At 35.2% G+C, this 14,895-nt stretch overlaps 2 protein-coding genes across 2 annotated transcripts; both read left to right on the plus strand.

Moving 5' to 3' along the window:
- Positions 1-893: 893 nt before the first annotated feature.
- LOC107800129 (uncharacterized) lies at positions 894-4,258 on the plus strand. The gene is made up of 5 exons (XM_016623284.2): positions 894-1,209; positions 1,989-2,066; positions 3,046-3,127; positions 3,501-3,643; positions 3,769-4,258. The coding sequence occupies exons 1-5, from the start codon at positions 907-909 to the stop codon at positions 3,976-3,978; spliced, it is 816 nt and encodes a 271-aa protein (XP_016478770.1). The 5' UTR covers positions 894-906; the 3' UTR covers positions 3,979-4,258.
- A 4,272-nt stretch (positions 4,259-8,530) lies between these two features.
- LOC107800131 (protein MODIFYING WALL LIGNIN-1-like) lies at positions 8,531-11,191 on the plus strand. The gene is made up of 3 exons (XM_016623286.2): positions 8,531-8,929; positions 9,075-9,286; positions 10,790-11,191. The coding sequence occupies exons 1-3, from the start codon at positions 8,837-8,839 to the stop codon at positions 11,028-11,030; spliced, it is 546 nt and encodes a 181-aa protein (XP_016478772.1). The 5' UTR covers positions 8,531-8,836; the 3' UTR covers positions 11,031-11,191.
- The last annotated feature ends 3,704 nt before the right edge of the window (positions 11,192-14,895 follow it).

Below are 14,895 nucleotides of genomic sequence, written 5' to 3' on the forward strand. Positions count from 1 at the left end.
ACAGAGTAGCATGAATGTTACCTAGTATGAGACTCGATTTGTAGACCCCGTGATTCTTTGAGTTCTCCTGTATATGTGTCTATTCTTGTGGGAGATTCTATTATTGTATGCTCGTGTGTGATTACTATTGGGAGTCTTGAGACTAGTATAGATCTCCTACTTCTTGATATGGTAGACTTTGATATTATTTTGGGCATGGATTGACTGTCACCGTATCATGCTATATTGGACTATCATGCCAAGATGGTGACTTTAGTCATGCCAGGGGTTGCCTCAATTAGAGTGGAGAAGGGCTCCTGGTCATTCTACCAACAGGGTTATTTCTTATGTGAAGGTTCAGTGTATAGTTGAGAAGGGATGCTTAGCTTATTTGGCCTATATTCGTGATTCTAGTACGGAGGTTCCTTCCATGGATTCGGTACCAGTTGCACGAGAGTTTTCAGAAGTATTTCCTGCAGATCTGTCGGGGATGCCACCCGATAGAGATATTGAATTCTGTATTGATTTGGCTCCGGGCACTCAGCCCATTTGTACATGGATATTTTTTCCTTTTTTTGAATTTTTTTTCAAAAATGTGTATGTCCATGAAATTTTGCAAGTTTTTAAAAAAATTTCGAAATTGAGTTGTTCAAAACCACTTTTTCAAAATTTACTGTTTCTCCGCTCACAAAATTGCAACATTTTTTCAGGTGAAATGCATGTCCATACATAATTTGAAATTTCAAAAACCATTTTCAACTTAACTCCAAATACTAGTTTTTTCAAAAATTACAACTTTAGTCCAAACGCTACTTAGATTAATTGGGCGCTCGAGTTAGAAAGAAAAAGAAAAAAAAAACATTAATGTGAGGCCAGTATTATTCCACTTTGAAATTTGTGGTAATAAGATAACCAGACATTCCTTTCATGCACAAAACTTTAAGCTCTCAGTCTTCAGACACCATGAAAATACCAACCACTAGAGGCTTAGCTACAAACTCTGCAGCTCCATTCTTGAGCAGAATCTCAACATCAACTTCAGCACTTAAATGGGTTCCTCAATATCAGCCTTGTTGGGTCGAATTTCGGGTTTCTTTATCAAACGGGTCAGCTCGTTGCACTAATTCATCAGTTCATGCGTCATCCCCTGCTATTCAGCCGGACTTCGATTCAAACATACTGCATATTCCAAAAGCAAAATTACAACTTGTAGAGGAAACTGTAGAGAAGGTGAAATATGGTTTTTCGTTTGAATAAGTACATCCTTTTGACCATTTTATGTGATGAAGTTTGTCTGAAATACAGAGTTTAAACAAGAAATAACAAAAGTAAAATGAAAAGTTAAAAATATGGGTGTTTTTGGTACGGAGAAAAATGTTTTCCATAGAAAATATTTTCCTAGAAAATATTTTTTTGGAAAATGAATGGTTTTATCACTTATTTTCTTATATTTAGTTGGTGAGGGAATAACTTTTTTCCGAAAAATATTTTCTGTGTTTGTTTAAAGAATAGAAAATATGTTTTAGAAAAATAATTTTTTATGCTATTTTCCTTTATCCCCTTTTCCCAAATCTCCATAAAAAAAATATTTATTTTGTTGAAATGAAAAAAGAAAGTACTTTAAAAGAAAATATTCTTAATAATATTTCTATTTAGTGTGGGGTAGGGTAGGGTAGGGTGGGGGTTGGTGGGTTAGGGGTGGGGTGGGATAGGTATGGGGTTGGTGGAGATGGGGAATAGTGCGGGTAAGGTTGAAAAAGAGTTTTGAAAAATATTTTCCCTTCTAACATTTTTCTCCAATTGGAAGAAAATGAGTTCGTAAGTAAAATCTTTTCCAAAATATTTAAATCGACCAAACATGAAAAAATTGGAAAACGTTTTTCTTCGTACCAAACACACCCATTATTTTAAAATATAGAAATGTTATTCTTTTTTATACGACAAATTAAAAAGGAAAGTATGTCACATAATTATCATCATTTTCTTTTGTTTTTTTCTTTTCCTTGTAGGTTATATACAGCAGTCGGTTTTTTGCTATTCTTGCAGTCTGGGGTTCATTGATTGGCTCATTTCTCTGTTTTATTAAGGTATTATTTTAATATTTCCATCATTTTATCCTTAATAATTGAAAATCTGATTCATTTGTTTTTGTTTGGTGAAAGTGGATATGTAGTTTGTGATTTTAAGAGTGATGCCTAAGCTGTACTTGCGAGCTAGTTCAAGCGGTTCAGTTTTTTCACCATTGTTGCAATTTGGAACCTTAGATATTCTCTTCTGTCGTGTAAATGCTGTCCTATTTTGTATATTCAGCAGCCTGGACTGATAACCTGTTTTAAAATACACAAAAGGGAAAAAAGAAGAAGGTAGTGATGACCTGGAAATCTGGTGTGGTTAATGAATCAAGAAAAGAATAAATTATTGTAAGATCATTGATTTGGATCAATCAAACTTGTCGCGGGACAAAAAAAAAGTAGAAAATTAATCTTGAGATTGTAACCTTTTAATACCCCAGCTCTATGGGTTAGAAATGAAATATTGGATGATCCTCACCTCATAAGCTAGCTTTTGGGATTAATTTAGGCCTAACAAAATCAGAGTGGTATCAAAGACAGACATATCAACTCTTGTTGTTGTGTTTCTCAATGTTGGGCCCCCATCATCCACTTTCCAGATGAGTCCCGAGTGTGTGTGTGTGTGGGGGGGGGGGGGGGGAAGTCCGACATTGGTTAAAGAAATGAGATGTGGTCTCCTTATATGGTCTTGGATATTTCTTAATGAGCTAGCTTTTTGGGTTGAATGAGACCAACAGTCATATCTTAATTGGTTGATAATTTTGCAAGAATAGGCCAAGATCCGGATTATCTCATGCTTCTTTTCATAGCATTTTTAAAAGCCTGTCTGAAGAGCATAGAAATGCTACTCCTTATAGTTATACAATAGAGCACTATCGACCATACATTTCCCAGCTTTATTATTAGTTTATAGCAAAACTATAGGCGCTTTTTTCTGCAATAAATATCGAGAAGACTTTGCTACATGATTGAACTAACTTGTTTCGATATTTAGGGCTGCAGTTATGTAATATCATCATTCCAAGAATACTTTGCAATCCGAGCAAAAGTCATATTGTTTCTTGTTGAGGCTATAGGTAAGTTTGTAATTACTATTTGCATTTCTGACTCATGCATATAGCTTTCCTATGTTCTTTCTTTGTCATGTGAGTGCTGATTTCGTTACGATACATGAAAGCCACAGATCTCCTAATGGTGCTTGTTTCTTATTGTAATGACGGTCTCTTTAGAAGCATTAGTGAATGAGTTTTCATTTCATTTATGCAAGAAATTTGAGGCTTTTTTGTAATGCCATTGCATGTGGAGGTTCTTAATCAACTTTAAGAAGTGGCAGTGGAAAACACCCTCTAATAGAAGTTCAATTTTTATGCCTGACTGGTAAAACTATTGTTCATTCTTCTGTGTCCGTGATTTATGATTTTACTAACTGGTTTTCGATTTCTCAAGTAGATATATATCTCTTAGGGACAGTGATGTTAGTCTTTGGCATGGGTCTCTATGAACTCTTCATCAGCAACCTTGACAAGTCAAAATCAATGTCAGAGGAAAGAACTCCATATAGATCAAATCTATTCGGGATATTCACTCTAAAGGTTAGACTGAATCCGTCTCTTTAACAACTGCATATTGGTGCCAATTTTCCAATGCAAGATTCTGTTGCACAGATGACATTATCGTGTTTCTTGCGCACAACATCTGATTCATCTATTTTGTACAGGAACGGCCAAAATGGTTGGAGATAAAAACTGTTAGTGGGTTGAAGACCAAAGTTGGTCATGTAATCGTGATGCTTCTTCTCATTGGTTTCTTCGAGAAGAGTAAGAAGGCTGTCATACACACACCATTAGATCTGCTTTGCTTCTCAATTTCAGTGTTGCTTTGCTCTGGCTGCCTATTTCTGCTTTCGAGACTCACCGAGGAGAATTGATCGCTTCACAGTTTTGTACAGTCCAAAATATTTTAATATACTGGTGTTGGTAATCTTGCCTGAGCTTAACATGTATTTTTTTCGTGTCCATATGCATAGGTGCAGTATGTTTGCAACTGAGGAGTGATGTACAATAACAATCTCCTGCTTAATTTTTCCCATTTTTTTGGGTTCCTGTGCAGTTTATTCCTAGTCTGAGTTTATGATTCAGAGCCTGTATAATCTTGTAAAGACTTGTTTTCTTGTCTTTGGCAAACTTTGTATCCTTAACCATACAAAACAGGACTTTTTCTCCTTGCACCTATTAAGCAAGAAGTAACATTTTACTCCCTCCCTTCCAATTTATATGACACTTTTCGCTTTTCGAGATTTCAATTTTTAAATTTTGACCATATTTTTGATATATTGAATGATTTAGTATTCCAAAATAAAATTTACATATTTGAAAACTTTGTAAAAAGTACTATAAGCCACTAGGGGCTCGGGTTGCTGATCAGCTGATGAAGAGGTACGTGTTCTCGCCATCTACGAAAGAATAGAGTAGAGAGTTCAATTAGCATTCAGAGATCAAACCGCACAACAAAGATGAATAGAAGTGAAATTGTTCCTAACTCTGTAGCATCTGGAGGATAAACACATACGTCTCCATACCGATCCCTAAGACTCTACTAAGCTTGTTCGTGAATTGTGAGACCTAGAACACCTAGTGCTTTAATACCAATTTGTCACGACCCGAATTTCCCACCTTCGGGACCGTGATGGCGCCTAACATTGTACTCGCTAGGCAAGCCAACGTTACAGATTATTACACCTCTTCCCTTTATCCTTTTATAATTAAAGTTTAACAAAACGAAATCAACAGAAATAAAAGCAGAAGTACATAATTTAGTTAATTACCCATATACTATTAACGAAAGCCGAATAGATACCGCCCTGAAACTGGTGTCACAACTCACGAAGATTCTATGAATACTACATGTAATGGTTTGAAAGAAAATACATCTGTCTCGAAGAAAGTAAAACAGAAATAAAGTAAAGATAGGAGGGGACGCTAGGGCCTGCGGACGCCTACATGTCTACCTTGGGTATCCTGAATGTAGAATCAGCAACCGACCTCTCGATCAGCCACTACCAACTCCGAAATCTGCACAGAAACTGCAGAGTATAGCATCAGTATAACCGACTCCGTGTACTGGTAAGTGCCGAGCCTAACCTCGATGAAGTAGTGACGAGGCTACGGTGGGGCGTAACAATATATAACCTGCAACAGTTTATACTAAGACAGAAAGGAATCGCAGTATGAAATATGACAGTAACTTGCATTAAATAAATACGGAAACCAGACTTTCTACTGGTAATCAACTATTACCAATCCTTAAGAGATCTTCAACACTACAATAATGAATTTCAGCAGAAAAGAATACATAGATAACACTTGATGCGGCGCGCATCCCGTTCCCACCATATAATCAACAACAGTATAAGCATTCACCCTTATTGCTCCTTGTTATGGCGCGCAACCCGATCCTACTAGTCCACCCTTATTGCTCCTCAATACATATCACCCTTATTCATCCTGTTGCGGCGTGCAACCCGATCCCAACTGTCCACCCTTATTACTCCTTGTTGCGGCGTGCAACCCGATCCCACCAGACAATCACATTTCACCTTTATTACTTATGTTGCGGTATGCAACCCGATCCCAACATTTCAGTACCAATCACAGCACAAGAACAGGTATTTCACAATTTAACTTAAAACCTTCCGCAACATTTATACCTCAAATCATAACAACGAGAGGTCTATGCCATTATGAAACTTCAACAGTTAATACCACACAGCGAGACCAACCAAAGTATACCATGAAGCACCAACAAACCAACTTCAACCAACAAGGTAATAAAATGAAACTATGAAACAATTAATACTTCAATAGAGAAAACAACAGTTAATATGAAGCAATTAGACATGGAAACATTTATGAGCAAGTAGTAATTAAGACAAGAAAGAATATATTATAAAACGGGAAGGGAACATGCTAAAATGATAATTTGGTGGCGCATAGGTACTCGTCACCACACCTATACGCCACACACATGGAACTCCACATAGCAAATAAGTCGGGGATCCCTAATCCCTCAAGTCAAGGTTAGACCAAATACTTACCTTAAGCCAACAGGTATTTCAACGTTCAATTACTGTTTTACCTCTCGATTTCACCTCCAATCCACTCGTATCTAGTCATAATTAACTTAAAAACATCAATAAATGCTAAAGAAAACAATTCCAATGCATAACTAGAGGTTTCCCAATATTTTTCCCAAAAAGTCAAAACCTGACCCCGGGCCTGCTTGGTCCAAACTCGAAATTCGGACCAAAATTCGATTACCCATTCTCCTCCGAGCCCGGATATACAATTGGTTTTGGAATCCAACTCCAAATCGTGGTCTAAATCCCCAATTAATAAAAATCCCTACTTCTACCCAAAACCCCAATTTCTATCATAAACATCTCAGATTTTTGGTTGAAAATCATGAAATGTGATGGGAAAGTGAAAGAAAGTGGTTTAGGATCACTTACCAAAGTTTTGGGAAAGATTTGGTCTTGGGTGAATCCCTCTAGGGTTCTAGGATTTGAAAAATGTTAAGAAGGGGTGAAAATCCCGTCTAAGTTATGTTTTGAACAGTTGCAGATGACGCATTTGCGACATGAGCATCGCAAATGCAAACCTGTCGCATTTCTGCGACTGTCGCAAATGCGAACAATTGGTCGCAATTGCGATAATCCCCCCTTCCCTGACTACTTCGCAAATGCGAACATAGGCTGGCCCAACTTCCTTCGCATTTCTGATGGAAGCCTCGTTAATGCGACCTCCACAGTGATCGCAAATGCGAACCATGACCTCGCATTTGCGAGGTCTGAGGCCTGCAACACAATTGAAGCATACCAGCTATTTTTCTAAGTTCCAATTCACTCTGTAGCTATCTAAAACTCACCCGAGCCCTCGGGGCTCCAAACCAACACATGCACACAAGTCTTAAAATATCATATGAACTTGCTCGCGCGATCAAATCGCGAAAATAATATCTAGAACTATGAATTCAACACCCAAACTCATGAAATTTTCAAGATAATTTCAAAATTCTCAACCAAAGGTCTGAATTACATCAAATCATTTCCGTTTTTTTCACCAAATTTCACATATAAGGTCTAAATATCATAACGACCTGTACCGATCACCGGAACCAAAATACAAGCCCGATACCAACAAGATCAAATCTTTTAAATTATTACATTTTCAGTCTTATCAATTTTTTCAAAAATTCATTTCTCAGGCTAGGGACCTCGGAATTCGATTCCGGGCATACTCCTAGGTCCCATATTTTACTACGGACCCTTCGGGACCATCGGAACATTGGTCCGGGTCCGTTTACCCAAAATGTTGACCGAAGTCAACAAAAATCATCTTTTTAAACCAAAAATCATCATTTCTTAAATTTTTTCACATAAAGCTTTCTGGATACACACCCGACGGCGCACGCAAATCGATGAGAGGTAAAATGAGATTTTCAAGGCCTCGAAACACAAAATCATATTCTAAAACAGAAGACAACCTTTTGGGTCATCACACGGAAAAAGTATTTGATTTGAGTAAGACTATGCATTATTAGTTTTAGCTCCTTACAACATTCATAAAGAAGTGAAGTTGAAAACATAAGTATTTAAAACTGAAGTTTAAAAGAGAATCATAAAGAAGTGAAGTCGAAAAGATGAATATTTGAAAAGAGTATGTGGAAGTTACTTCCTCTTTCTTTGCTTTTTCTTCAACCATTGATCATCCGATGATAGCCTTTAACCTATACTATAGCCTATAGCCTCCTTGCCAACATAAACCCATGTCTCTTGAATTCTTTCTTCATGTTAAATATTCCAGAAGAGTTTTTTATACGACGGTATATATAAATTTAATCGGAAAAAGAAACAAACATTATTAAAAAAAATTGAAATTAGCTACAAACTTTGTCTCTAATCTATTGCTAAATCTCTTGTAGCTAAAAGAATTTTTTAATAATTATCGCTAAGTATGATTAGCGACGAATTTTATTGTTTAGCTACCGTATTTGTCCGTCACTAACTCTTATTTTTATAGTAGTAAAATAGATAGCCGGATTTAACTTCTGTGACTAATTGTTTTGTAGCTTTTTACTTCATCATAAAGTGATCTATAATAACATTATCTATAGTAATTCTGAATTGTGAACCTAAAAAGACCAGCTAACTAATTTAATTTCTTACAGCCATTAAAATACACTAGTGTAGATACTATTTACACCATAGGCATCATAGTTGGATAGAAGTTGAATCATACTTAACCATAAACCAACTCCCCCCTCTACAACAACGTGCCCCACGGTGCCACATCAGGTGGATCTGTTAGTTACGACTTCACGTGATATATATAGAGAGAGATCAACTGGAGATCATTTTATTTCAAATTTTGAATTCGTATTTGTGCTACATATATAAGTTATATCCCAACCCCCCACCCCTCTCAAGTCTCAACAACCGAAAGAAGCACTGTAACAATTAAAGAGATTGACAAGTCAAGGGTTTTGATCAAAGAGCTTTCTTTTAAGTAAAATAAAATAAAGAAATGATACCTCTCTGTTTCAAGAAAACCAATCCAAAGGCTTCTAAAAAAAGGTGAAGTAGCCCGAAACGAAAGTACGAACGAATTAGAGGTAGCACGCACCTAAACTATTTTGAGTAATCTTCAAACTGATTCTTCCTTTCCTCTTTCAACTTTCTTTATTGAAAGCCGCCCCTGCTGTACCAAAAGGAAAGAATTATCTCTCTTATGGAAAAACACCAAGTCATATTTCCGTTGCTTGTCTTCTTTGGTTTTATCTCCTTCTCTCTTTGCATAGCTGCTGAATTCAAGAAATCAAAGGTATGTCTATTACATTCACTTTTCTTGGATCATTTTTTAATGAGAATTTCCGTATTATTAAATTATTGAAGACATAATTAAGCAAGTAAAAATTGTCTGTATCAGTTTAAGCTTTTAAATGAGATGGTCGTTTTGTCATGTTCAGAAGAAAGATCTGAGACTAGATGGGAAATACTGTTACTTCCTAGGAAGCGCGGCGTTCGGATTGGGAATTGCAGCTTTAACATGTTTATTCATTGCTCAATTCATTGGAAACTTGCTAATATGTAGAAAGTTATTCTCAAGGGATAAAACTGAAAACAGTTCCAAGGTTGAGAACAAGTCCATCATTGCTGGCCTCTTTTTGGCACTTTCTTGGTAGGTCCTTGTTCTCAAAAAACGTATTCGCAATTAGTGTTTACAATGTCTCGTATATAATTTTTTATCACTAAGTTAATGCATATTCTCACTTTTATAGTTGATTCATAATAAGGTTAAATTGCTAAATTTAGTGTGGGAACACATAATAAATTTTTCTTTACTTTCCTAGCTTTTATTGACCTTTTAATCACTCACGAAATCAAGGGATATATAGTCACTTGCATCGAGTTTTACGCTAATAAAACTGGAGAATTGTTCGATAATATTAAAGTATAAATCATGCTGCTTGACTAAAGTACATGTGTCAGAGAGGTGAACAAAAATAAATTCCTGTATTAGAATATCTCTGTTCTGAGATATCATTGCCCGCAAAATCTGCCAATTCTGCGATACTTTTCTTCTCAAATAATAATATTTAAAAGTAAGCATTATATATATATATATATATATATATATATATATATATATATATATATATATATAGATTTTTTTCTTTTTTTACCGTCTCGTGAGTAGAGTCATTTACTATCTTTTGCAGATTACAGTTTCATGTTTGTTATTAAAAATTATTGTAATTTTATTTTACAAATGACCTGAGAATGTAAAAAAAAGTTTAGTGTCCATGTATAGTAGCTAAACTCTAATTCATTTTCCTAGAAAAAATAATACTATATGCAAGGGTGTATCTACACCATTCGTTGGAGTATTCTCTCTATACCATGTATAATGTTATATTCTTAAAAATTACTTAAATATATATGTGTATTTAAACTCTTATGATTCAGTGATTATTGGGTGCACCTTTACAAGTGAAGTTAGCGGTTCGATTTTCAATTTTTAGGCATGTCTAGTGTCCCCTCTTGTGTTTTAATTAAGTATATTTTTTTATTTGGTTTATTCATTCAAAATCGTCACATCTAACACATTGAAATCCTCGATCTCTCTTTGTCATTGCAAAATTTTATATTATTATATCTAATAGCTATGAATGATGTCAAAATTCCATGATTGAAGTGTGTGTGTGTGTGTGTATACATATATATATATATATATATATATATATATATATATATTAAAATTGTAACAAATTTTTTAATTTTAACCTATAATTTCTAAATGATAATGGATTCATGCTAAGAGCCTAAAAGTTGAATCCCTTTGCACTATTATAAATATATTCCATCCATTTTCTCAAAATCTTGATCTGCGCCTGATATGTAATTACCTACTAATGAACATGGACAGCTACGAATTAAAATTTTTAAATGAATTGTTGAGTTCTCTGACATTTTGAGTAGTTGATTAATAAAAGGATCTTTATGAAAATAGCCATTAGATTCACTGTTTACTGTTCTTATTCTTCTGTGTACATAGACTATAAACTGATTATATACGGTTATACACATATATAGTTTAAGGAGTTAGGTAAATTTAGATTAATTCTTTGTAAACATAATATAATAAGCTAAACAAGTTGCAGAAATGGAATGGTGGGTGCAGGATCAGCTTTGGGATTGCTGTAATTTTAATAGGGGCATCCACAAGCATGAGCAGAAATCAGCACTTTGGTGAAGGATGGTTAGATGGAGAATGCTACATAGTCAAAGATGGTGTCTACACTGGCTCAGCAGTTTTGGTATTGGTCACTTTGAGTTCAACCCTTGGTTCAGCCATCATGAGAATAAGGAAGAGAAATCAAGTGGAACAAGATAGGAAAGTGCTTCAGCAAGTACTTCAATAGAAAAGATAGAAGATTGGAAAGGAAAATCTCAAACATTTTATAGTCTTTCTGGAGGTGAAGGTGTTTCTTTTTTTTCTTGTTTTATGATAAAAGGTCCAAATTCACCTTTCTATTATACGAAATATTGCAATTTCATTCCGGTTATACTTTCTGATCCTTTATATCTTTGTTATTAGATTGTCTTTTACTACAACGACACTCTAGCGCGCATGTGCGAAGCTACATTGTCTCCTAGCTAATTAAGGGTGGTCAATTAATCACCACTCATTAAAAAATTACGTTATGTATATAGTAAAATATATTTTGGAAGTATATAACATATATTAAACATCCTCTGCTGGAGAATTAATTCGTCTCTTTCAAATTCGAACACCCTTGGAACTACTGCTCTAGCGTTAAGTGTATAGATTCCAAGCGTCAAAATATTTTTTTAAAAATATATTCATATTTACCTTCCTACTTTTGCCAGTGCTTTAAAATTACCCTTTATAGTACTTCGTTAGAGCTCCGTTAAGTTTAAGTCAAATACTAAGGACCGGTTTGACTATAGATTTTGCCAAAATAAATTTGGGTTTTATTTGGCAAACACATGTTTGACCATAGATTTTGGCTACATTTTGGCAAAATTCCAAATCTCAATAGCTGGTTTTGGGCTAAAATATCACCATTATGTTTTTTAAAAATTGTCCCAAATTTTTGTATTTTATAAGAGAGCCCACCATTTATTATTTTGTAACAATGTTGTTTCGTCTTCTCGGTCAACTATGGCCAAACATGTGTTATTTATGTTCAGGCGTATAAAAGAGCCCACCATTTATTTTATGATAATGTACCAAATTTACTTATGTTCAGGACTATGGTTTGCGATAATATAATGAATGTTATTGATAAAGGTACTGTTGGGTATTTGTGATAGTTTTTAGAACTTGTGGATATAAGTCATGTTTCATGTTTTTCCAAAATAAATTTGGGAATTATGTTTTGAAAACTGATATCCAACTACATTTTCATCTTGAAACCAAACTTCACCCAAATCAAATTTTTCAAACCAAATTTGAAAATTTATGGTCAAACACTAGCTAAATCATTTGCTTAACGACAAGCATATGAATGGCAACAAATATGACGAAGGATAATATTTGTCACACCTCCTTTTTACCTACCCCCGGAAGGGCGTAAATGAGTTTTTCCAATTAAAGGACAATCGAAACGGAATTATTATTAAAAGATTCAGAGTTGCCACTTGGGAGATTTATGGTGTCCCAAGTCACCGGTTGAAATCCCGAATCGAGGAAAAGATTGACTATGTTTAATAGTCCGCGAACCAGAAATCCGGGTAAGGAATTCTGTTAACCCGGGAGAAGGTCTTAGGCACTCCCGAGTTCCGTGGTTCTAGCACTGTCGCTCAACTGTTGTATTCGGCCTATTTATCTGATTTTAACACATTTTGAACCTATGTGCAATTTTAACTTCACCGCTTTTATTCATTTTTAAAGAATATTGTAACGTTATTAGAACACGTCTCGAACCACGTCACATAAATGCATCCGTGATTTTGACATATTTTAACATCGTTGAGAATTGGATTTGGGTCACATAAATGCGCACTCGAATTTAGGAATGTAATATTATTAAACTAACGCGCCTAAGCAATTACGATTTTGCAACTTTGTGAGGGCCATGGAAATTCAATTAGATGGCACGCCTCGAATTCTAAGGATTAAAACAAAATTAATTAAGCGACGGCCATGCAATTGTCAAATTGTTTGGCACGGCACACCCCAATTCTAATTTTTAAACAAAAGAAGGAATTTAAATTACCTTTGGAGGGCCACAATTATTTATGTTATTTAAATGGCTCACTTCAATTTATTTAAAAATAAAATCTAATTAATCTCGGGAGGGCCATGATTGGTTTTACTAATTAACACGGCACTACCCAAATGACTACAAAGACTTTGCTAAAAAAAAAAACCCAATGAAACCAAAGTTGAAATTAATCGGGAGTTTAAAATTATGACTAAGTGAGGTCCAATGACGTAGTGGAATCACCATGGCACAAAGTGTTGGGCCCTGCAACAAATTTTGTTTGAGCCCAAGCGGAGAGCCCAGATCTCATGAGGCATGCTCAAGTCGAAGCTCGAATGGTCTCATTTCGAGCCCGGGTACTAGCAGTAAGCAATTTAGATTTGAAATATAGAGTGACAAGAAAGTCCAAACATCACAGATCCAAGAATTCGATATTGAAAAACCCCAGAATCCGAACTAACAATTACTAGACATCAAAACATTGATGATAATTAAACAGACAATTGTTCCAAGCCATTTTTAGTTCCAACACATTCATGTGCCAATCCATGAAATACTATGAATTAGCTATTACTGAAACTTGTAAGACTAAAAATAAACATGCTCATTTCTGAATTTCCACATTCAAGCCAATTGATTAAACATTTCAAACTTCTACACCATTTCTAAACTAAAATCACTCACATGCTATTTGACAATACATCAGCAATATCCTGATTACCCTTTGCATTTTTAACCCCCACTCAAACATGAGATTAACACCCAAAACAACGATTGCTCATCTTTAGCCAAGGATGAAACGACCTCACTACATTTTTAGCCTACTCGAAGCCCTTAATGCAACATTCCAACAGTCCAAAATTTAATTACAACATGAAAACTTGGCTAATCAAACAGAGACCAACTAAACGACATTATGAACAGATGACTAAACACATAAACATCATGAAAGATCAGCACTGCCTTTATTCCATGTTCAAATTGAAATCTACATCATGAAGAATTCAGAATTTGTACCTGGAGATTAAAAGGAAAGAGGTGAAGAAACAGTAACAACAACAGAACAACAGCCTCAGCAAACCAGTTCAAACCAAGAATTCGAGATGATATAGTAACAAAAGTAACCCCAATCAAGCTGGGACTACAGCAACTTCAAACCAAGCTTTTTAAAATCCAAATTCAAACCATTTCCACATCAACTGAATCAAAATTATCTCAGAAACTGAACAAATCAAAGCCTACTAAAAAAATGCAATGGAACAGTGCAAGCACTCAGCCGTTTGTATTTTTCAGATTTTTTTCTCTTTCAAGTCCTTTAACTCTTGCAGTCTATGAAATAGTAAAATTATGCAACTTCTATATTTTCTGGATTTCCATCTCTCAAACTCTACCTTGAAAGGCAAGAAAAGCTGCCTTTATAGGCAAGGCACTAGGGCAGCCTAAAGAAATCAGATTTTTCATTTTGACCCTTTTCATTTTTTCGTTTTTGCTCAAAAGCCCTTAGTTTAAAGCATCAGATTTCATATAAGTCCCCGCCCCACTTTCCTAGAAGTTTCTGAATTCTGTTACCCAAGATTCCCTTTCCCAATTGCCAAAATTACCCTTTTAAAACCCCTATTTATTACCTCTGAAAACCAGACCCAAAAAAATGGGTTAATAACCCAAACCAATTTGGACGGGCCGCTCTTTGCCAAATGGACCAGAGACAACCCAAATCCCAAACGAACACTTATCTATTTGAAGAGAAAATCTGCAAGCCATGATAACATGAAATGATTTCAAAGCAAACCGACTTAAATTACTGATCAATTAACACGACTAGGCAGGGAATTAACTAAGTTGAAATAACCTAATTTAAACTAACTTGGGTGACTAAACAGAAAGGCAAGATCGGAGAATTAGCCACGCTATTAACATAATGGACTAAAGGAATCAGAAAACAGGCTTTCACGAAGAAGAGAAAACAGTGAATAAAAGACCAATTTAAACTCGAAAGATTAATCGAGTTTCATTCAGATTAGTATGAGAGAACTAAGCTAAAGAAAAGGGGAAGAAG

This window comes from Nicotiana tabacum, chromosome 20, assembly GCF_000715075.1.
Source record: "Nicotiana tabacum cultivar K326 chromosome 20, ASM71507v2, whole genome shotgun sequence".
NCBI classification, from domain to species: Eukaryota; Viridiplantae; Streptophyta; class Magnoliopsida; order Solanales; family Solanaceae; genus Nicotiana; species Nicotiana tabacum.